Source organism: Elaeis guineensis, chromosome 8 (assembly GCF_000442705.2).
Source record: "Elaeis guineensis isolate ETL-2024a chromosome 8, EG11, whole genome shotgun sequence".
NCBI lineage: Eukaryota > Viridiplantae > Streptophyta > Magnoliopsida > Arecales > Arecaceae > Elaeis > Elaeis guineensis.
The window spans coordinates 122,965,241-122,989,978 of record NC_026000.2 but is presented as its reverse complement, the minus strand read 5'-3'; the positions used below and the strand labels follow the sequence as shown (position 1 = coordinate 122,989,978).

General features: G+C 36.9%; 1 protein-coding gene across 2 annotated transcripts; it reads right to left on the bottom strand.

Annotated features, from left to right (window-relative positions):
* Positions 1-2,050: 2,050 nt before the first annotated feature.
* On the bottom strand, positions 2,051-23,380 carry LOC105061413 (uncharacterized). Of its 2 annotated transcripts, none has more exons than XM_010945455.4 (8): positions 23,074-23,380; positions 21,326-21,445; positions 17,150-17,397; positions 9,474-9,593; positions 9,214-9,352; positions 5,803-5,912; positions 5,644-5,679; positions 2,051-3,167 (listed from the first exon to the last, which is right to left on the bottom strand). In XM_010945455.4, the coding sequence occupies exons 2-8, from the start codon at positions 21,399-21,401 to the stop codon at positions 2,343-2,345; spliced, it is 1,554 nt and encodes a 517-aa protein (XP_010943757.2). In that variant the 5' UTR covers positions 21,402-21,445; positions 23,074-23,380; the 3' UTR covers positions 2,051-2,342. The 2 variants fall into 2 exon arrangements, with proteins under 2 accessions (XP_010943757.2, XP_010943756.2); XM_010945454.4 differs by having other exon boundaries at positions 5,803-5,942; positions 23,074-23,379.
* Positions 23,381-24,738: the final 1,358 nt, after the last annotated feature.

Below are 24,738 nucleotides of genomic sequence, written 5' to 3'. Positions count from 1 at the left end.
ATAGATCTTTTTTGGCTTTTTAAGAAACTAGAAAGCTGTTTCAAATTTTTTATCAAACATATCAAAATCATCCAAAAGTATTACTGACCCCCAAAGGCAATGCCAAATGGTGCCCGTTCTCAGAAGGGCCAAGAGCACTGAGTTGGCGAATCGAAATTTTGGATAAGCTTGATCCAAGTTAGTGCATTTGCATCTTTGCAGAATGAGAATGAGTGAGGCAGGTCTAAATCTTGGCCTAAAAAATAACTCAAGTTGGATTCAAATTGGAATTCTCCAAGGGTAAAAATGAACCAGACATGAGTAAAGCCCATCCGGGCTTTACTTGAGCTAGGCTTGAAGGTACAAAGGGCTAGGTCGAGATCTTTTTGCTCGAGCTAAAAAATTGAAAGATATCAATTTCTGTCGATCCATATTTCACCAGACAACAGCATTTGGCATCTCAGCATAAATGGATAAACTTCAACATGAACAAAGGTTGTGACTAATTACCGATTCTTTAAAACCCGGAAAAGGGATGTAATTCATGTTAGGAAGCCAAGCTAAACATGGATGCTTTTGAAAACAAAACACTCATCATGATCTTCAAATATATTTTCAGGATTCAACTGCTTTATCTGGATTAAAATTGTACTTCACTTATTTCTCAGATCTGATACTTAATCTATCTCTAGTTAAATAACTCTCTTCAATACTTCCAATGCTTTACATATTATGGCTTAATGTACAACATATGCATGAGTTAACCAGATTGAAGCATACAACATGTACAACACTAGTGTTATTAGATTTACGAATGCCACTGATAACACCTTTTGGAGGGTATTTGGTTGGAAGGAGTGGAGGTCTGAAATTGGAATCAGAATGAATGACTCTTATTCCAACCGCTTGGTTGGGAGGAGTTCCATTTTGATTCCGGGATAGAATGGGAATGCACAATCTATATAGAACTCAATCCCTATTCTCTTTTATGGATTCAAATTTTCATTCCAATTTCGATTTCGATTCCAATCACGAACCAAACATTTCAGAAGATTTGACCATTTCGATTCCGATTCCAAACCATTTCGATTCTCATTCTAATTGCAATTGCGAACCAAACACCCCCTTGTTGTAGTATTCTCAAACTAATAATATCTTCCGGCATCCAAACAGGGCCATGCAAAAATTTGCTTCGTTACATTTAGAGGGTGTTTGCTTCGTAACTGGAATTGAAATAGATTGGACTAAAAATCGAAATGATCAAATCCTCTAAAGCATTTGATTTATGACCGAAATTAAAATTAGAATGAAAATTTGAATCTATAAAAAAAATAAAAAATAAATTTTAAATAAATTAGATCATTCTCATTCCACCTGAGAGTCAGCATGAAATTTTCTCCAACCAAGTGGCTAGAACGAGGGCCACTCATTCTAATTTTTATTTCAGACCTCCGTTTCCCCCGCTTAAATACCCTTTGGCATTGAGACTTGGTCATGCGAAATTACTTGAAAGCAAAAAATTGCTGATGTGACATTAACAATAATGACATGGACTAATAGGACACTCACCATACTGGCCGATATAAATATAAATTCACAGCTCTTTATTCTAGAGTGGCCTCTTCTCAAGTTTGAAGCAGTAAATATTAAATTCGACGCATAAAACAATAGTCAATCTTGTTCGAAATATATGGGAGATCCTGGAAAAGTTGTCTTCCCATATGGCCCACAGGCGTGCTGCAGCAGCGCAGCAGCCCCACCACGGCAGCAGCACCCCTACCACCCCAGCCGGGCATCCACCGTACAAAGACCTATATATCTTAGTCCATTCCACAATAGAGTCGTGAGGTGGAAGTTGCAAGCTGGCCTGCTACATCAAATTCTGACAGTTTATTTCATCACACAGCAGCATTTGGCATCTCACTAACAATGGATAAACTTCAATATGAACAAAGGTTGTAACTAATTACCAATTCTTTAAAAACCCAAAAAAGGGATCTAATTCAGGTTAGGAAACCAAGCTAAACATGGATGCTTTTGAAAACAAAAGAATCACCATGGCCCTCAAATATATTTTCAAGATTCAACAACTTTATCTAGAATAAAATTGTGCTTCACTTGTTTCTAAGGTCTAAATTTCCAATCCATCTTTAGTCAAATAACTCTCTTCAACACTTCTAACCCTATAAATATAATGGTTTAATGTACAAAATATATTTGGGTTAATCAGACTGAAACATACAATGTATACAAGACTAGTAGCATTTCTAGCTGAAACAAAGTTCACATTAGTCATCTGTAAGAGCTTTGCATCATTTAATCATCATATTGTTCCTAGTGCTTCTGCAGATCACACCAGCTTATTATTGCTGAGTCACTGGTGGTGGTGCAGTTGGCAGTGGTGGTTGGGTAAAGAGACCGCTAACACCATCTGATGCCTGATAAACATGGTGGGGATTTGGCGCACTCAGGTAAGGAGGCATGCCAACCATTGGGTAGCTCGGCAGAGGTGGTGCTGAGCCGTAACCAAAGGGTACTCCTGTCATAGGTCCAGCAGCAGTCTGCATAAGCTGTGCAGTGGTTGGTGGAGGTGGTGGAGGCACAGGTGGCAATAAAGTTGGTGGTGGTGGTGGTGGTGGCTGGACGGTGGTGCTTGGTTGACTCATAGGCGGTGATGGTGGTGGTGGCGGCTGATGCAGCATATCAGGATGTGGGTACGGTGGAGGGGGTGGCTGAGTCTGAGACTCAGGCTGAGACTGAAGTGGTGGCATGAAAGAAGGCACATCAATATCTAGTTTAGGCTTCTTGTTGTCCGAGGGGTACTGCTCTTTCAGAGTCTGACCAATGACACCCTCTGAAGCCAGGGAGGAGAGGACATAGCTGAGCATCTGGGCAGAGGAGGTGGATGCTGCAAGCTTTGCTGCCACTGCAGCAGCAGCTGTTTTCCGGTACTGTTCTTCTGTGTGAGAAGAATGGTTATTAGAAAGAGGTGCCCCCTGGGTGTACCTGAGTGGACTTGACATTGCTTCATCTCCTCTGCCAATACTGGGTGGGATGAAACCAGGGGGGGCATCAGATAAGGCTGATAATGATTCCTTTGGTATCTGCTCAGGGGGTGACTGTCTAATTTTGCAGTTGAGTAGCTGCTGGCAGATGTTGCCAGCTTTTTCATATCGTGATTGCACAGCCTAGGAAATGATAAACCTTAAATAATATGGATAACATCGAAAAAGGAATTTGAGAGAGCATTTACTAAAAGCAGTACATGCATGCAGCAATGAAGTGGTTCACCACAAGAATGACCATCTATACTTGGCCAAACTATTTGTCTTATGACATATAACAATTCTCCTCTGATTTTTTATCTACAGATTCTTGCAGTCTCAAGAATGAATAATGATTTTTTATCTACAGATTCTTGTTCAAATACCTTGCATGCTTCATTCAAGAATTTAGGAAAGATGGAGCTTTATAATCAGATTTTAGCAAAAGACAGACAAACTGCAATGAGCGCTGAAACATTCTGTTTATATGAACAGTAAATAACACAACCAACACTTTGAAAGTACCATGAATAATTTCCTGTTAATGGTTGCTATCTAAGGGCATGTTCAGTTTCAAGCCAGAAAATGCAATATATGCTTCTGTCTGACGACCTTTCCATTCCTTCTCACACCACTAATATGATATATTAACATATAACATATGTAGTATCTTAGTAGTAAGATCCACACAATTAATTTATAATGATGAAAATTTAACTATAGAGCATGAATTGCTTTTGGCTACAAAAGACTGGTATGATGATGGATAGCTGGTAAATCATTATTCAACGAGAAGATGATGGATGCAACAGAATATTTCAAGAAGTGGCTCAGGGAAAATTTGAGAAGTTAGGGTCTCTTGAAAAACGATAATATAGTAGTATTAGGAATATGAAATGAGGAGTATCTGAATGAGTAGAGACCTAGTCATCTACCATGGACATCGGAGGTAGAACGATCTTCAAAAAGAAAACATAACCAGGGCTGGGAGTAAAGGCACCCTAAGCTCCTGTGTCCACAATATTAATCTAAAGGAATCTTTCCCAACAAATGTTTACAAACTGATGCAAGAGAAGTGGCATAAGACTGAAGTAATTGTCTAGGGCAGTGGAGTGGATTATGGTACAGATATGGCATGGTAGCATCATGAACATGAACAAGATTTGTGCAAAGTCAACCTGGCCCTCCTAGCCTGGCCCCCAATTTTTATTGGTCTTGGGCTGGGTTTTTGGGCCCATCTGCCAGGCTAGGCCTCAATTTTGGGCCCAACAAAATTTGGCTTGGACTTGCTTGAATTTTTTTCACCAGCCCAGCGCAATAATATATTATATATATAATTCCTTATTATATATTTTTATCTATTTTTTGAAATTTGAAATTTAAGAGGAATCAAAGCCCTAAATCACTCAAGGGAAAGGTCTCAATCTCCTCTCCTCTATGCACACATGCCACCAAGCGCACCACAAACCCACACTGACAGCCATTTTCTTATCCTCTCCCTCTATCTCTTAGCACTCCCCCCTTGCCGGTCGCTACCACGTCTCTCTCTCTGTCTCTGCCTCGGTCGGCCACCGATGCTCTTCTCTCTGTCTTGGTGCTGCCAACCGGCCAGTAGTCATCATTCCTCTCCCTCACTCTTAGCCACCTCCTTCTAAAGTTGGCCACCACCCCTCTGTCTCACCCTATGTACCTCTCAGCCAAGCCTGCAACTACTGCCTCCTCCTCCTCCTCCTCCTCCTGCTCTCTCTCTCTCTCTCTCTCTCTGTGCACCTCCCCTTAACCGGCCAACTTTACTGTGGCCTCCCTGCTTCTTCCAACTAGTTGAGTTGGGTCAAGTCAGGCCCACTCAGGTCCAGTTGAGCTTAGGCTCGCCTAGCCTAAACTTTTACCCGAGTCAGGTGGATCAAGCATGGTCCCTTAAAGTTTTATGCTAGGCTAGGCTTGGGTTTTAGATTTCAAACATGAAGTTGGGCCTGGCCAAGCTCAGGCCTGGAAAAATTTCATTGATATCAATCCAGGCTTGGCTCAAACCTAGCTCAACCAGACATTTGCTTAGCATTAATATGTAGTTTTTAGAACAGCTACCCGGTCCCTTATCCTAATGGCCTAGTTTGTGTAATCCCAGTTAGAAAAGGAAACTCACAAAGAATAAGTCACACAAGTACGTACGATTAAATTATAATTTATTCAGTGGAATGATTCCAAATATTATTAAGGCCTATTGGTTAAAGTAATAATTGTGGTACATGAAAACAATTTCTTCTTCTCCAATGGTTCATCTAGCTCCTAAATCATAGACTCCTATGAAAGGCTTTTCTGAGTTCATCCGGACAAAAATGAATCAAGATTACAATCCATAAAAGTTATATCTACATCAGGTTAAAAGGTTTCACATATAGATATGCATAGAATTCATTCAGCTAGGATTATGATATTGTCAAATACTTTTATAAATAACAGAGCCTACATGCATTTGAATCAACAGATAACCAACTCAAGGGTACTCACTAGAATATACCTAGTCCTGTTGAAACTGTTGGAGAAAATTAACGTCTCCGCCAAATCACATTAGAGTAAATAAGTCACAATTTCAACAAACAGGATTGCTAAAGAAGAATACCTGAAGTTCATTACGGACCCTTTCAATCATCAAATCCTGAAAAACCAATTTATGCCAATTCAGATAACCAAAATAGAAATATATCTAATAAAATAGTACTCCATGCAGTTTTACTCTACTTCATGTCATCATTAGATGAAGATCCATCAGCTTTCCCACCTGCTCATGGAGTGCCTCTCTTAAATGGGACAAAAGAGTTGTTCTAGATGTTTCATCTGCTTTCAGTTGTTCTATACATTCTTTTAGTATGCCATGCTGCACCTGCAAGTCTGCCACAGTTGCAGATTCGCTGGTGTTACCTATCCATTCATAAAAGCAAGTAATTCAAACATTCCATTTAGGAATATGTAAAGTTGCAAAAGCAGTCATACCATGAAAAATGAATGCAAAACATGTTCACAAGAACCAAGATAGGAAATGTCATGTTGGTTGAGTTATAGCTCAATATATTACACAACAAACTTCACTCTGAAGAAGTCAGAATATCAACAAATACCACACAGTCAGGCACACAATAACTGCCATTCTAAACTAACAAAAGAATAAAGAGCACTTGAAGGATAACATCCTTACTAAAACAAACTGTTTGAGTTTATACTTTAATGAAATAAAAATTGGGAAGAAGAGAGATAAATTGAATAAATATAGAACGATCTTATTCCAGAAGATAGATATCACAGTAAAATGGAATGTATTGATAATCTATCATAAACCACTAATCTTCGAACTGCAAAAACATTATTAAGTCACCCATCGACTCCTTTTGCAACCTATATAGAATAGCATCTCTTGACAAATACTAATCCATCTGTTGAAAGATACTATTCTGCTTTCTTCAAGTTCTACTAGTCCACATGAATAGCCAGAAAAACATTTCCAACACCAAAGGAAAGGCCTCTGCTTTCATGATTCTTCAGAACAGGTCAACTCAAACAATATGTTAACCGTTTAAAATAGAACATGGACTACTCCTAACTAGGTGGATCTTGGAAATAATGGTGGCACCTATATAAAGATATAGCTGCAGTAATAAACAGATCCAGGAAGTTATGATGCAAGCCATCTCTCCCTCTTTCTCCCAATAAATGCAATTCAAAGTCATTTCTAAATGGATCTCATCTAGTGGATTTATTTGTTTCACATGGAGCCCAAAAACTGGAGGATAAATAGTAACGCTAGGCAGATGTCTGAATTTGTTCATGTACCTGAATTTTAAGAGAGGTGTGCATAAGGAGATATATCCGACTCAGGACCAATGGAGACTCTGTTTATATCTAGTGAAGAGTAAATGAGAACAAAAACAGTACACTTGCACTCTAGGGGAAAAATCTATATCAGGTTGTACTTTGACAGATCACAACAGTTCATCCACTTGCTCTTCAGGTGAGTCTCATTAGGTAGATACATCTTTAGCATGGATTCACAAAATTTGATACAATCAACTATTGCCAAGGAAATCAAAGCCACTCATCTACTTAATCTTGGTGGGTACCATACATAACAAACTAACTGGTTTCATGTGGGACAGCATTACCCATCTTCCATGTGTGGAATAATAACACAACCTAAGTACCCAAGCTAGCTTGAGTGGGAAAATGCAAGCTAAATGTTTAACGAAAAACAATGCAATATTCTTCTATGTTAAATTTCTCCAGATGTACAGCACAAACAACTTTCATGCAATTCAAGGACAATGGACATATTCTTCCCTGGGGTTAGAAGACAAGCACAGTCACTTAAAATAGTCAAAGAGAATTGGTATAAACATATGCTTAATAAATTGGTTCTGCAAATTAGGAAAAAACAAAACAACTGAATAATTGTAATCACACAAGCAAAGAGTGTGGATCCATCTTTTGAAGTACTGAATGATGTACCCATGCCAGTCATGAACTGGCACAATACCATGCCTTGCTACTCACATGCCTAGAATTGTGGCAATTCATGAGTTAGTTCCCATTCTTACATGATACAAGGGTAGGCGCCACTATGCCATGGCTGTACCTTGCCTGCATGGTACAACCATACAGCATGGACTGGCACATCAATATAATCCATGGCAAGATGGTAAGACCTAGATATTTTTCATAATGAAACAAAGATCGATGTCTCATAATCATGTTCAAGAATTGGCATTAGAATACTTACATGTCGAGAAGCTAAATACAATCAAGCTTTGCATTGAAGAGTTTCTACAGAGAGAGAAAGTCTAAAGGATATTCTCAAGTCAACATTTACCTTTAAAGAAGAAAAACCTATTTTCATCAAAAAGAAAAAAAGAAGGAAAACCTATGAAGGTGCAGACAATCAGTGCATCCTTATTTATTACACAAGATCAGGAAATATACATATTTTAAAATCTCATTTATCAATATAGAAGAAGCAAATACCAGGCAGCCATGACAATTTGGATCCTTGAAAGACAACAAGGTGACATGGTCACATGTACTTTATCATTCCCGTAACTCTCCATGTTGTGCCTCTTCCATTAAGGCAGGCCACAACTCTTTCATTTTCTTTATAAAATAACTCAAAAGTTTCAAAAGATTTTCTTTACCTATAAGGTTATTAAGCTTGAGGGTGGGCCTCAGCACAACGGCAAGGTTGCTTCATTATGACTTGATGGTCATAGGTTTGAAAGAAATAGTCTTTGCACGCAGGGTTTAGACCTTGCACATCTGACCATCCCTAGGCCCCACAATGGTGGGATCCTTGTGCACCGGGCCACCTATTTTTATAAGTTAGTAAGTTTAAATACAAGTGACGTCCAACCTAAACTATTAATCATAATCAGATATAAGAAATCAGTTCACAATGATAACAATTATTTGTAAGCTTAAACAATGTCATAATTATAAATATTAAAAAAAGTTAAACAAATTAATATTTATAACACAACTCAATCAGAAATTATGACATGAAAGTGGAAGAAATTTTAATATGCTTCAGATATCCAAGAAGAATCCAGATTCGAAAGGGGCACCAAACAAATAGAAGGTGTGATATAGGATATATAAAGATGATTTTCTCTTTATATGTAGGAAGCATACATACTTCTGACATGACATGTAACATAGATTCATGTTATTAGTTTATGAATTAGATTTTCTTCAAATAGTATAACACATATACCACACGCTTGTTTATAGCATGCCTTCAGGATGCTACATTTTTTTTAGCAGGATCAAAGATCTTGTTAGGAAGTCCAACACACATAATTTTGTCATGATGAAGCAATCAAAAGCAATGAGCATACATTTGAACTTAGAAGGATATAGCACACAATGGAGCAACATATATAACTCCAAACTAACAAAGATATCGATCATATATATCAGTTCATACAAATGGTATGAATAATCTAACACATCAGCTTCCCTGAGCAACTATATCATGATTCCAACAAAACTTGCAAGAAATATGAAAAATAGCAAATCCAAGTATAAAATGTTCAGATGTCATGCAACTGCAGAAAAAAGAAAGAAAGAAAGAAAGAAAGAAGGGGAGGTCCTCCTTATTGAATTTTAAAGAAAAATAAATCCACATTCGTTATAAGAAGGTAGCATTCACCTGAGTCAAAGTCCTTTTCCACTTTGTCAACAAAGCTAATTGCATTCTGGCATTTTCCAAATAAAGCATCTTCATCCACATTACCAACATGCCCATAACTTGAAATGAGCTTCTCCAGCAGTTCTCCACTAGGCTGCTTCTGAAAATGTCAAACATGCAAATTAAATGAAAAAGGCATATGAATTTATATGTTTATGCATATACACTTCAGCATACTAAGGCATGCTCACACTGGTCAAGATGTGGTTGAAGTTTCTTACCAACTTGTAACTAATGCCCTTTTCATTTCTGTTTCTATTCTCCAAATTCCTTCCCAAGAGCTCTTCCTTAAGAATTTGTCCACGAGAACCAAAAACCTTTCGTTCTTCCCAAATGTCAACCTGGACAGAGAAAAATGGTAGAGAAAATTAAAAGATAACATCAAGGTTGGCTGAACCGACCTGAATTGGGTGGTTTGGAACATTGCATTGTACCGAACTGAAACGGTCTAGAGAGTTAGATCAGTCCAGTGCATTTACCCCAACAACAACCCCCCGGCCCCCGCCCACGAAAACCCCCTCGATGCCCTTCAAGGACCTCTCCCTCTGCCCCCCAATTCTGCCATTAATCGGAACTTTGAAGCCCCATCACTCGCATCACTCGCTTGATCATTTGTCCCACTCGCCCGATCATTTGTCCCACTCGCCCGATCGACCATCCCTCTCTATTGCCGCCCACTTCATTCACCCCTCCCCCTTCGAAACCCTAATCTCCTCTATCATCATCATCGGCTGGCCAAGTCTCCCTCTCCCTCCCCTACTCTTCCCTCCTTGACGACAATGAGAAGGGCTATTCAAGCCCTTTCTTTCTTTTGGCCTCTCTCTCTCCCCCTTCCCTTCCTCCCTCTCCCTCTAGCCCTCTCTCTCTCCCCCCCTCTGGCCTCTTCAACGATGACAAGGGGGGCTATTCGAGCCCTCCCTTCCAGTTTCTCTCTCTCTCCCTCCCTCTCCCTCTGTCTCCCCCTCCCTCTCTCTCTCTTTTCCTCTCTCTCCTCCCTCTCCCCCTCCCTTTCCAGCTCTTCTTGCTTCCCTACCACCCTAAACGGCATGGTACAAACCCGTATGGTGCTAAAACAGATTGCCAGCCGGTAAACCCTTCAACGAACCATGGATAGCATACATATTAAATTGATTGAAATAGCAAGAAACATGGCATCACACTGCAAATTCCAAATACGAAATTACAGTAAAAGAAGAAATAATCTTTCTAAATTCAGAATTTATTGTATGAATCAATTGTAAAATGACTCATTTATGTCATTCCTTACAAATTTAAATTGATTTAGAAAATGCCATTGACAGACATCAGTTCCTGTCCAAACTCATTAGAGGATTATTTTTCACTGGTGTTATGATGTGGAGCACTGGCAGTTCATAATTGAATTGACAATTTAAAGAGTGAGGGAGATTTCTACATGCATTCATGCACTACATTAAAAAAAAATGGCACTTTCAAATTTCAGAATATTCACCGCAGATTTTGACCATCAACTTTTTGGACCAAAATACCCTCCTTTCTCCCATTTAGTGGCTAGATTTGTGGGAAGAACTTCCTACCCCAGTCTCTAGGACTGCAACTCCAGCTAGTTGGGTCAGATTGAGGGTAGACCCTAACAAATCCAGCCCCTATATCCCCTAATCACAACCAAATCCAAACCAGTCTCATATTAGGATTTCTTTAACCCGACCCAACCCCACCCCATCATAAGCCAGATTCAAGTTGGGCCAGGTTAGTGGGGTTAGTTTGGGTTGGGCCACATCAATCAGGTTAGATCAGGTTGGATAAAAATTATAAGACCAACAAAAAAAAGGTTTGGGACATTTTTGTTGGATTAATATCCATTGTGTTGCAGCCTCAACCATGAATCGGTTTCAATGGTATCCTAAAACATAGTTTAACAGTAATTATATAACACATACAAGTAGCCTATGTATGAAACATAAATATGAACTGAAAGCACAAATATAATCCTTTTATCTATCCATACACTAGGGCAGGTCAGACTCAAGCAGGGTTCAAGCAGGTTTACGCTCAGCCCTAGTCTAAAGCAACTTAAGGTCAGATTTGAATTTTTTGAGCCCAAGCCTAATCCAAATTTGGTAAAACCACGCAGGCAGGTTTGTGGTGTGCACTTGAACTCAACCCAAGTTGCAATACTAGTGATCTCTCTCTTGCATGCACCAATCTTCCCAAACTTTGGGTGGTTCACCCCTCCCCGTGTCCATGCATACACATCCACCTGCCTTGATTTCAAGATCTCTCTCTCCCCCACGCATTTGTCCACTCTTTTTTCTTAAAAAAAAAAAAAAAAAATCCTTGCAATGCAATTTCTCTCCCTTTCTCAAGCTTTCCATCTATCAATTTTTTTTACTAAATTTATTGATGATTTTAGTGTGGACAAATCCCAAATGCTATCAACTAAATTTTTACTTTATTTTGATTATATTTATTTCATTTTTCATTTACCTTCTTTCTTTTATATAAAACTGTATATCTAATGTTTATTTCTTAAAACTTATGCTTTAATTAATTTTTCTGGTCTGCATTGTGCATATGCCCTTTTGCTAGCATGATACACATACAAGCAAATGTGTAAGTTTTCGTGTTTATAGGGCACAGCTATTGGAGGCGAAGCCAAATGGAGCATAGCGCATGCAATGGAACCCCCCTAATTTTAGGAAGGCTTAATTACTTTAAAAATCTTGAACTTTTGGGGGGTTTTCATTTTTATCCTGAACTTCGATTCATTGCAATTAGGTCATCAAACTTTTAGAACATTGCAATTTCTCCCTAGCTGCTACTTCCATCTAATGGCCATTATAGAAATAGTCACGTGCTGTCACATGAGATGTAGTAGAAGCCGATATGACATAAAATAACTAATGTAGAACCTTTATAAACTCTTTCTTCCTCCTTTTTCTCTTCTAGCTAGGTTTCTACTTCCCACTCCATCCTTTTCTTTTTATCACTACCTCCTCTAAAACCCCACCACCTCCTACACTACTATCAGTAACCCTATCTCTACCATTATCAACTCCAAAGCCTCCACCATGACCACCACCTCCACTACTACCACCAAGTCCACCGTTGCACCCCGCATGACTCTTGAGAAGCAAGCCATTTTCATGGACTATATGCTACAAAAGGTAAATTTCTCTTACACAATCACCCATCAAAGTTATGAAACTCCTTCAACCATGCTAGGCCCACGTGCTTGTCTCCTTCCTAAACATCTAGAAGAGAAGGTACCAATGGTGCGGATTTTGGAGAAGGTAGTGGTGGATGAAAATAGAGAAAAACGGAAAGTAGAGACCCTAGTTAGAAGAGGAGGAAAAGAGGGAAGAAAGAGTAAACCCTAACTAGAAGAGGAGGAAAAGGGGAAAGGAGTTTAAACCCTATCTAAAAGAAGAAGAAGAGAGAGAAAAAAGAGCTCAAGATTCCACATAAGCTTCCACTAAGTGTCTGTGATGGCACATGACCATTTCCGTCACAATCTTTAGACGGAAGTAGTCAAGGAAGAAATTGCAAGATTTTTAAAGTTCAATAACCTAATTGCAACGAATTGAAGTTCAAGATACAAATGAAAACCCCTAAAAAGTTCGCAATTTTTAACGTAATTAAACCTTTTAGGAAACCACTAAAATTTCTAAAATTTGGGCCCCTAAAATTGTTTCTAAAAGAAACCACCACCACCCAACCCCCCTAAAAAAAAAAAAAAAAAAGTGTTACACAAGGCCCCCCTAATGGTACTATCCAATCTTTTATGGAGTAAATAGACCCTAAAAATTGCCAAAAATAGAAGAAAATTCCAATAACCTCCAATTTCCATCTCTTTCAATCTCTCTCATATTGCATTTCCACCTCTCCCACATCTCTCTCTCTCTCTCATACATCCTCAAAATTTTCCCTCTTCCTCCAATCCCATGCATCTCTCTCCACTTAAAACTTTCTTATTCTCGACCAAAATATTAAAAAAACCCTGTCTTTTATTTTAATTCTAACTTCCTCTTGACCATGTCCTTTTATTTTTTCAAAATCTTGACAAAACAAATTCCTCTAAGTAACATTAGCTGAATACTACCCAAAAAAAAAAACTTTCTTTACAATAAAGTTTCCCCCTCTAGGAAAAGCAAGTTGCTTGTTAACATATAATTCTTCTTGAAAGACCTAAGCATATAGATAGGATAAATGAAGGAAGAGAAACAAAGGAGTAAGAGAAAGAGAATGAATAGAAGGTTATTAATTTCTTAGCTTTACCTTTTTATTTTTCAACGCAATATATTATTTTTATTTTTTAATAAATGAAGCAAAGAAATTAGAGTTTTCTTTATTATTTTTGTAACTAGATTTTTGGGACTTAGCAGAAGTTGACTTTTCCTGCATGTATTATTTATTGTTACAGGCAACTACTTCTTTAGAATTTTCCCATCCTTAATTATCTTCAAAATTCAAATCATCATTCAATATTGCTCAAATAAGAATTTAAAACATAATGGATGATATTCTACATTTTCATTGGCAATGTGGAGTAAATAATTTGTTGAAATAACTAAATTTGCCCACAAAATTTTTCATTATACATCTCAACATAAGAACAACTCCAATAAAAAAATTATATACAAGATTACAACTTGCATGAATGCATTTATTTACATTTCAGCAATCGCTAGGGATCCCATTGGACAGCTATCATAAATTTACAACCACCCAACAAACACTTAAGTTGCTGAATGCATTAATCTGCAAAGATTAAAACTTGCCCCTCAAGGAACTCAATAACACTTGCACTATACTTAAAAGAACAACCCACCTTTCTCACCAGCGACTTCTATTCATGTCACAAATAAAATAAGAATCTCCTCTAATATACACATAAAACCAAAAATTAGTTTGCTCAAATTTCACAATTTTCATGGCATATTCTTTCTCCTGCCGATCACAGGGATGGTAATGCTAAAACTATTTTAAGCATCTAGAGTAAAGAGAGGCAAAGAGCGGGTTTGTTATCTCAGACTTACATTACATAACATGCATGAGCAATACGTTAATAACCAATGGTCCTCTCTATGGGGCATTGTCCACCCTACATAAAGGACCAATTGCTGCATTTCAAGGCAATGTTTGGTTGCACAAAAAAAAAAAATAGTCCCAAATTAACTGAGCTAGCCTAGGACAAACTACCATAACCTTCTTTAAGCCAGAGTAGTTGTTCATCCTTTCTGGCTGAGTAGTTCTACTATGATCTATCCAAGTTAGGTGGGAAAGTGGGGTTTCAACGCTTTAAAATGCTCCTGTTCCCCAGGAAAAATGTGGGTTCTGAAAAGCTGCTTGGCAGAAGAAGCTGGAACCAACCATGTTACTTAACGTTCTTCTGCACTGAACTGAAGAGGGCCTAAAGGCTACCTATAATGGCCAACATAGCCATACTTTAGTTATGACTTTATGTATGGACCTCATTGTCAAACATTTCTAGTTATTTATGATAGTACATTTAATATTCATAGTTTATCTAGAAAGACTATCATTTAAAAACTCAGCAAATTAACAAATTTATAACATCTATGAGTAAAGCTATTTTGTGACGAGTCTCATTAGTATTTAGTGGATTAAGATTCCAAGTAGTATATCACTGTTCCAAAAAAAGGCAATAAAATAAGCTGTATTTAACTAACATGGTTATGCCACCCAAATACTCATATGAATGGGATGCAGAACTTTGCAAAATTTCAGATAGCAATCAGCAAGTTGTTAGATGCATTACCAATAAGATATAACCATATTTCTGCTAAAAATAAAACAATAAGCAATTTACCTTAATAAAATAAGAGATGATGAACAAATGGGATGGTACACCTACACCTTAAGTACATCTTTCATCTTCAAAACACACCAAATTATGTCTCGTAATTTGTCATATGCTTTCTCCATGTTAATAGAAATCTTTCCAGTCAATAGCCTAAGCAAGAAAATAAAATCCATTGATGACCTTTCTGGGTTAGAGCTAAACTGGCGCCACAGACTTGCCATCATTTTTCATAACCTTCACCACATCACTCTTTCATAAATTTATACAAAGCTAAGAAGCTAACCAACAATTTTTCATGCAACTATGTGCAACATCTTAAGCACACCAAATAGTTAAAAAATTGGCACATACAGTTATCCAATACTTTGCATTCATTAATGATCTTAAAGTTATTATGGCCAACTGTAATAGAGCTACATGAAAAATACAGCCTATAGAAGGAAAAATACCACAGGATTGTTATTACTTGTAGTATCTACTATCTGTGCTGATGTTTAGTTCTAGGTGCCTTATTATTTTGCGTTATAATGCGAAATGCTTGCATGTTGGACCCTCTTTTCTTATTGCATTTAATAAGTAAAACCCTGGTGGGCACAGACAACATTGCTGCATCCACTGCTCTCCTAGGGAATATCAACCATTGATGCTACATTGCACGTGCAAAATACTGGTATGGCAATTTTAAGCTTATAAAGGCATCTAATAACATAACAGGAAAGCTGCATAAAGTGTACCTTTCAAGATTAGCTCCACGAAAGCAGAATGCAGATATTCCTTGTAGATGTTACCTTCCCTTGTGATTTTGTTCTCGTCTTATTAAGCTTCTTGTATTGCTTTTTCAAGGAAACTTTGAAAACTCATCCCTTCAGTTTTGACACCAAAGCCAAAAGTTTTCTTTTCTTATCTTTTTATGGCTCGTCAAAGAGCACCCATTAAACAACACACCCCCATAAACCTCACCATTAAACAACAGATCTCCCATAAACCTCATCATTTATTAAACAACACATCCCCCATACCAAAGCCATAAGCTTTCTTTTCTTATCTCTTTCATGGCTCGTCAAATAGTATCACTAAACAACACATCCTCCATAAACCTTATCACTCATTAACCTCATCACATCATTAGTAAGCCTCAATTCTCTTTTCTTCCACCCCAACTTCCATGCAGCACCCACCTGATATCCTGTCTTAACCTTTTGTCTGCAAATAGCAGCCTCTAGCTATAACCATCATACTTAAATACATTCAAGCAATACAATAGCACTAAAGAAATGCCATACAAGATAAACATTCTGTCCAGAGGAGCACAATATTTGTGCTTCGAATTTTCAGAAGTCAGGGTACAAGTTTGATATTTTGACAAATGCATCCTCAGAGTGGAGAATAGGGATCGTGAAATACAAGTTACTCTGAAAATCCTTCACTTGAAAGAAATCCTAAACAAAAGGGAGATTCCTCTCAAGTAGTAAGGTTCCTCTACCTAAGGTTGTGAAGTGTAAAATTCCTCTTCCACAGTTTGGTTTATTGCTAATCTTGCTAAAACTACACAAGCATAATGAAATAAAATACAAGCAATAAAATTGGCATGCACATTCATATGCACATAAAAATAAATTTCTAAGGCAAATTTTGTCAAAAACTAAGAGAAATGCAGCATAGTCTTATCAAATGTGTTCGGGGTGGTAGTGCATATCCTACACATCTATGTGCATGAGTTTAGGCATCTAAATTTCATGTATATGCATTTGACACACATGCACAGTTAAAAGAAATTCAAGAAAACCAGCACAGCATAGTCTTATCAAATGTGTTCGGCGTGGTAGTGCATATCCTACACATCTATGTGCATGAGTTTAGGCATCTAGATTTCATATATATGCATTTGATACACGTGCACGGTTAAAAGACATTTAAGAAAGGTAGCATGCACATGCATACATAAGAAAGTCATACCAAGCAATTACTTTGTGAATTTTATTATAATCTTGACTGATAGTTTTGTCAATAAGTAGGAATGCATATTACAACCAAGTATGGATAGAAGAATTAACCATGCCATAATCAGGAGCAACAACATGACCCACATACCAGTCTCAGAACAGTGTTTCTTCCAAACTCTCCCCCATTCTCAAGTACATCATTAAGCGCACCAGGAAGAACCCTCCAGAATTCGTTAATAAACTCCAAACCCCTTCGCCTACTGTTCTGCAAAATATCATTGGCAAGATATAGAAAAGATACTCGCTGATCCCTTGGAGAACAACGAAATTGCCGATCCCATGTTTCCACAACTTGCCTCGCATTATTTCTATGGAAGATACACCAATGTGACAAAGCTTATTTGTGTTAAGTATGTCACTTCAAGATCAGTAAATGTATACCATGCTAGTAATGTATGACACATAGCCAAAGTTTTCATTCTTTCCTAATTGATGGAACTCAAAATATTTATGGCATACAAAAATGTAATCTCACCAAAACCATGTGGAAATCAAAAATAAACAGAAAGAAAGGCAAAGAGTGCTTATATGCTTGCTTTTAGATTAGAAATGGTTTTGTTTATGTTAACTTTTAAATAATGACCATCCCTGAAAGAGAAGAAGGATCATAATAATGAGGAATTTCATCAAAATCTTAAAAATTTTTACGAAAGGAATGTAAGATGAAGTTCTATTACATAATTTTAGTAATTCCATACATGCAGAGCATTTAACAGGATTGAAGGAAAAACACCTCAAATGATAGATAGTACCAAGTTTTTTTAACAATACACTAAATATACATGGGACTATAAAAGCATCATATGTGGTGGTACCTTGTGACCCCTTGAACTTGCTATAGAAAAGTAATTCTCAGGAGATTGGATTTATTAGGTATCTGGCATCACCTGAAGACCCACTAGGTAGTACCTAGCCAAGTTCAATAAGTAATTTCTGTACTAGCAAAAGGAATGTGCAATACACATAAGGAGAACAAGAAACAAACATCCAAGAGGGATGAAGGAAGAGAGGGAGTTATCAAGATGTGAGCATGGTTGAAATGGGGAGTCTGTTTGAGAATCCTGAATTCCTATTTTTCAGATTTTTTTTACTTTTCAAATTTTATGTTGTGATTACCTTTCCTCTTGCCATAAGAGGCTAAATTTAATTTCTAATAATTTCTTGTTAACACACCATAAATGATAGCACATAGTAAATAGTATTTTGGTAGTGGATCCCTTGGTAGTGGAATTCCAATTTGCTGCTTTTTCAAGTTTACCATGCAACTCTCCTATTTACTATGTTAAGGCCCACCACTGATTTCCATAACTTTGAATAACCATATAGAAAACTTTCAATGAAGAATACTAACTAGTATGCCCAGAAGACAGCAAAATGCTAGAGCTAAAACAGTAGCAGGACAACTCCCTAAAACAGTAAAATGGAAGTTGGAGAACAGGGTAGACAGCTCCAAGAAAAGAATGGTGGTTTGGGTTAACAGTATCTCAGAAGAATACAGGAGGTATTGATGATGGATCCCTCCAATAGTGTATCCCTTAGCAGTGGAATTCCAATTTAGCAATGGAATTCCAATTTGCTGCTTTTTCAAGTTTATTATGCAACTCTCTTATTTACTATGTTAAGGCCCACCACTCATTTGAATAACCATATAGAAAACTTTCAATGAAGAATACTAACAAGTATGCCCAAAAGACAGCAAAATGTTAGAGCTAAAACAGAAGCCGGACAACTCCCTAAAACAGTAAACTGGAAGTTGGAGAACAGGGTAGACAGCTCCCAAGAAACGAATGGTGGTTTGGGCTAACAGTATCTCACTAGAATACAGGAGGCATTACCAATGGAGTATGCAGGGAAGTTATTGAAAGGTCATAGATTGTCAAAGAAAAGTATGGTTGCAAGCTTCCAGCCAATAAGCCAAGAAAGGTTTGCAAAACATTCTAGAGAAATTTGTGCAAGACTAGCAAGGAGTAGCTCAAATGTTCAAAATGGTAGGTGGCAGCATTCTATACGCAGACCAAACAGCCACTAGTCCACTACTTTATTCCCACAACCCCTCTTGTTCTAGTTCTCCTTCTATCTTCTTCATCTGCTTCACCTTCTCTTTCTCCTCTTCCTCCTGTGCACTCCCTAGTGCACTTCCTCTGCACTCCCTAGCCCACTTCCTCCTCTCAGTCCCACCTATCCCTTTGCATCTCATCTTTTTCATCTTATTTTTTTTATAATTTTTTTTTTTTCAAGTTCCAAAACTTAGTGTCACCCACTTATCCCCTTTCTGCATTTTGCTTTAAAAAATACTTCTGAAATGCAAACCACATTTGTGCCCTCATATGCACATACATACCTCATGCATTATGTAGTATCCCATTTGCTCACATAACACAGGATGTTTCCAGAACCCTAGTAAGTAGCATTAGTTGGCAAAATTATTGTTTAAAGGACACGTAAGCACATAATAAACCATTAAATTTTTTAGGCCAGGTTCTTATGGAAGAGAATTTTTTGGTGCAAATTTTGATAAATAATGAAGAGTTAGAACTGAATCACTTGCTTACTTATTTTGCCAAATCCAAATAGAAGACATTGTTCGAATCCTCTTGCTTAAGATGATGATAAGGAAAGAATCATTCTGATCATCTGAGTGAGATGGCCACTTCAAAATCAGCTAAAAGTTTTCAGACAAAAGAATGTTGTGTTGGCAAAGAATAAGGGATTAAAATCCAAAGAAGGATATAATAATTTCAAAGGGACCTGAAATTAAAGTTTGTTTTCTAAAATGAAAAGAGTATGCTTATAGAATTGTTGGTCAATACACAGATGTGATAACTTGGACTGCACTTAAGATGTGAAGTGTCCACGGTGTAGTCATAAAAACAACACTTGGTAGCTAACATGCACATTGGAGGACCCCAAGCTCAAGAGAAATTAAGGGGAAAATGCACCTTATAATCTCAGTCCACAAAAAGGGCCAATACCTTTTCGTTTTTACCAAGTAATAAGACACACAAATTATTTTTGGTTTGTATGAGAGGTGTGGGTCATGAAAAAACGAATCAGGGTTTGATTGGCTTACTGGTAATGACACTAAATCAAGTTTTAGAAAATTCTAGAGAACTATAGTATTCAGTCTAGGGCTAGAACCCAAGTTAGATGGCTCTTAGAGTCAAGATGAGATTTAAATAGGACATAAATGATGATTCCAAATAAACCATGGTACATATATATTTTGATTAATCCTAAGGAAAAGAAATGGCAGCAGCGAAAAAGAAGAAAAAACATATCCTAATTTGGGTCTCATTACAGCTCTTGATATCTAGATAACAGAACTTCAATGTGGATGTCCAACACTTTCCTAATAACAAAATTGGACCAACAGAACCACACATAGAATGACTATTATAATTCAAAGAATCTTCATGACAATTTTAAAACTATATTTACCAAAGTAGGATATGTACCAGTAAATTTACTCAGGACAGTACACTAAATACAACAATTAAATTAGAAAAAAATCCAACAATGAAGACAAATTTTAAAGATAAACTAACTTTTCTAATCCATAAGGATAAAAAGCATTTAAGCTTTGAGTCTCCAAAATTTTTAAGAATTTTGTGAAGAGATTAATAATTTTATATGTGCCTGGAACAACAACACTAACATACAAGAATGTTTACAGACTTTAGTTGGAATAATTATAATTGAAAGCTATTCATTACTAGGGCCTATGAATTATAATGAAAAATAGATATGAAAGTCTTCAAATGTATAAACAGTAACAAGAAGTGAATTTGACCTTGCAAAATATTGCAAGTGGAGGAGATCTTGTCTATAGTCTCTTTTTTCTTTTTCCCTTTTTTTTTTTTCATTGGACTCCCGGGGTTTGGGGGCAGGGTTAATGGAAAGGAAGATTCTTAGTGAAATCAAGGGCAGAGATGATAGAGAATAAATAAACGATATAGAACTTAGTCATAAGGAAGAAGGTACTGCATTGGTTCATCAAAAGATGACTCAAGTAAAACAACAGCTACCATATTTTAAGATTTTGGCTGTACCAAACTATCAATTAATTTGAAAATTTTCAAAAAAAAAAAAAGATAAAAAAAGTAATTGATCATCCATCCATGTTCCATCCTTCATAAGCAAGCATTATGTGGCCAATTAAGTAGCCCTAATTAAATGTAAACCATTAACATTCTCTGTCATGCATTTTATTAGAAAAAGAACCATCCATTCGCTCCCTACATAATGACATAGTACAAAAGGATACTTTCTATGCTCTGCTGCGAATTATTAAGCTTGGCAAGCTTCTCCACCAAAATTTGTCCATTAAATGAACCACTCATTTTTTTGCAGTCTAAAGATCTACAAACTTAATCTGATAGAAACCCTACAAAGAAGAAAAATAAGAAAGGTCAGCTTATATTAGTTATGCCCTTGAAGAATGTAAAAGAAAAAGAGATGATATATTGAAGAAACAATAAATTGTTGGCATATCAAAATATGAAATCTGCCAATCCCCTGGCTATCATTTATATTCTTTTCAAGACAAGTCTAGAGATGAACGTAAACTAACTGGTAGCACTTCAGAACAGTATCTAGAAAAGGCAGCAAGCAGGGAAGTGTTAGGACTGATGAGAAGGAAAGATAAGAGCCTAAAATACCAAGAGAAAGCTTCAAGAGTGTCCTTCATAGAATATAATTACTTGTAAAAAAATGAGCATGGTGTTTGAACTTGTGACTTCCGAGACTTTAGTAAGTAAAATTCTGACATTACATGTTCCAAATTTGTATACATCATTCAGCTGATCTACTAAAAAGTAGCCTTCTTTGGTTATTTATCATCTTGGTGTAATGATTATACAAGGCTAAAAGTGTACCATAACATATTCTAGCACAGCGAAGTTTGCATGTTCAATCCACCCACCACAGCAACATACAAGAATAAATTTTGAAATTTATCCCTATTTGTTATCTCAACTAAATATATAATATGGTGTATGCCTGTTAGGATGTAAAATAAGGCAAAAGACACGCCTGTAAAAGAACTTATAAATCTGATGCATATGCCTTACTTCATATCGTCTTCCAAGCAAGATTCATCATCTCAGTACCGGATCACATACCGGTACCATTCTATTACAGTGTAAGTACACGGAACAGTATAAGACGGCAAAATGTACCGAGGGTCAATATGGTACGAGACTGTATACCAATTCAGTATCTGTACAATACGATATGTCTGGTACAATATGGTACCAACTGGTATGGTAAACCTTGCTACCAAGTCAGCCTTGAGGCATGTTTTACATCAAAGGATGACATTAGGGTAGCAATGTCACCTATCATCAACCAAGCTTCACAAGCATGAACTTTGGCAATTAGTTCCCTCAAATCAACTATTAGTCACTTGGCCTATACGCTTTTCAAAATAAAAAAGTAAAAATTATATTTATTAAAAAAAAAAAGAAAAAACACGACTTACAGGCTAATTTTCACCATTAATGATCACAGTAGCCAGCAGAAGGTTTATCTAAGATAGTGCCCGAAGCCATCTGAATAATATAAGGAACCTAAATGGCACACATTCATCACCAGAATAGCTCTGAACTTCTCGACAGTACCATCAAATTCATCATCTCAAATAAAGCAATTTGTGCTACCTTTTAACTCGGAAAAAAAAAAAAGAAAAGAAAAGAACAGAAAAAAGAACCAGTCTTGATTTGTCGCACAATAACATAGGACAAGGATGACAACAATTCTCAAGAAACAATTCCAAGAGAAAAGATCAATTTTTTATCTCATACGAAAAGACTTCATATGCCGTTTCTCTTCCCTAATGTACGAACCCTCCCCCCACCACCCAAAATTAAAAATTAAAAATTAAAAAAAAAAATCAACAACAAAGCCACTGAATTCGGAGATAGGGTTTTTAGAGTACCAACAAAATTTCTTCGGGGAAGAAAAAGCGAAGAAAAGAAAATGCTCGGGCAAGAAAAAAAAATTAAGGGAATTAACCTGCCAGTCCGAATGCCACACGAAAAGAACCGTGAACGGTAAAGCGAGCATCGCCAAAGCCCACGGAATCGTTCATTCTTCTCGGGGGCGGCTTCTCATGTTGGCTCGAGGAGCGGGAGAGGAGAAATTTAGCGTTTGCGTAAGTTCTTAACCGGTGAAATGAGATGAGAGCGATTTGTGTTCTTCGCTAACTCTCGATCTCAAACCCACTGGAAGAAGGAAGAGGAGCGCGTGGGGCTGAGAGAAGCTATGAGCGGAGCTAATGAGGCTCCTACGGTTTCGAATGAACGGGTAAAATATGACCCCTTTGTCCCCCAAACACCCTGCTTCGTTCTCTAACTAGATTTTGGACTCATGTGATGTGTGTGAGAGGGGAATGAAAGGCTGTGATTCTCTCGTGAACTTGGGAAAAAAACGTAAGACTCACAATTTCGGCTGGGAAAACTTTTTCTGTTTATTTGGAAAAAGAAAAGAAAAGAAAATTCCCCGGGTTAGTGGGCTGGGCTGCATATCTTAAAGCCCGAAGTGGATATGGAGGATGATACCCTTCTGCCCACCAGCCCATGAAGTGTATATTGCAAATTTGCAATAGAAATATGGTATGGGATAGGTATTCCACTCTTTGGTTATTCCACTTCTAAACAAATAAGGAAGAGCTTATTTACTAGACACATTCATTAAAAGTGGGTGATGCTTGAATGTAGATTCTATTGATGTCTGACTAGATCTAAATAATAGCAGTGGTAATGTTATTCGATCTAAGGTTTATACAGCATCATATCATTTACGGACCACAGATGATCTTTATCCATTGCTATAAGAGCAATGAGATTTTTTGAAATACTACTGAAAATACATTTGCTTTTTAAGAATATAATTAAATGTATTGTAAATTATAATCATTTAGTACTTGATTTTTGTTGATTTTTCAAGAGCTTATTTTTAGATTTTAAATTTGATTTTTATTGTCATACATTTTTGAGTTTATAAGGCAATACCAAAAATTCTCTTACATTGTCGTAACATTATCGAATCTTATACCAATTAAGATTTCTCTAAACTCGCATATCTAGTCTTCTTTTCTCGATTAAATTCAATCTAATAGATAAAATTATAACAAAATATTGTTCGCATTGATTGGAAAAGATTAAAGTGACTTGAGTGAATATTACATCTAAGAGCGTTTAAGTGCATGAGACTCCTACCATTGTATAATTTGAGAAGAACCACAGCCTTCATCATGGACAAAAAGTTTTTTTTGCATGTTCAAATCCATCACACCAAAATCATACTGGAACAACCTTACTATTGCACTAAGATCTGTCCTCAAACAAATAATATATCTGATATTTTAAAAGGTGTGGATGCCATGAAGAGAGGAAATCAAAGGCTTTGTCAAGTTATTTTAAGATTAGGAGAAGTATTCTAGTAGGAATAGTATTTCAATATAATTGGAGAATTATGAATAACTCACGATATAAATGAAAATGCAAATTTTATTTTAATATCTGATTGCTTTGATGGATGGTATAAGATGGCCGTTATAAAAAATTATTTTTTTTCTCACAAAGGGAGCCTAACATGTAATAAAGAGAGATCACATGGATTCATATATATTTCTTAAAAAATTTTGGTTGGAATTTGGATTGATGTAGGTTTAGAAGA

Coding starts and splice junctions, on each gene's coding strand:
- LOC105061413 (XM_010945454.4), bottom strand. CDS start 21,401: ATGAGTGGTTCATTTAATGGACAAATTTTGGTGGAGAAGCTTGCCAAG. Junction 9,594..17,149: donor GAAACACTGTTCTGAGACTG/GTATGTGGGTCA, acceptor TTCTCTGTCCAG/GTTGACATTTGGGAAGAACG. Junction 3,168..5,643: donor GGGTCCGTAATGAACTTCAG/GTATTCTTCTTT, acceptor ATCATTTCCTAG/GCTGTGCAATCACGATATGA.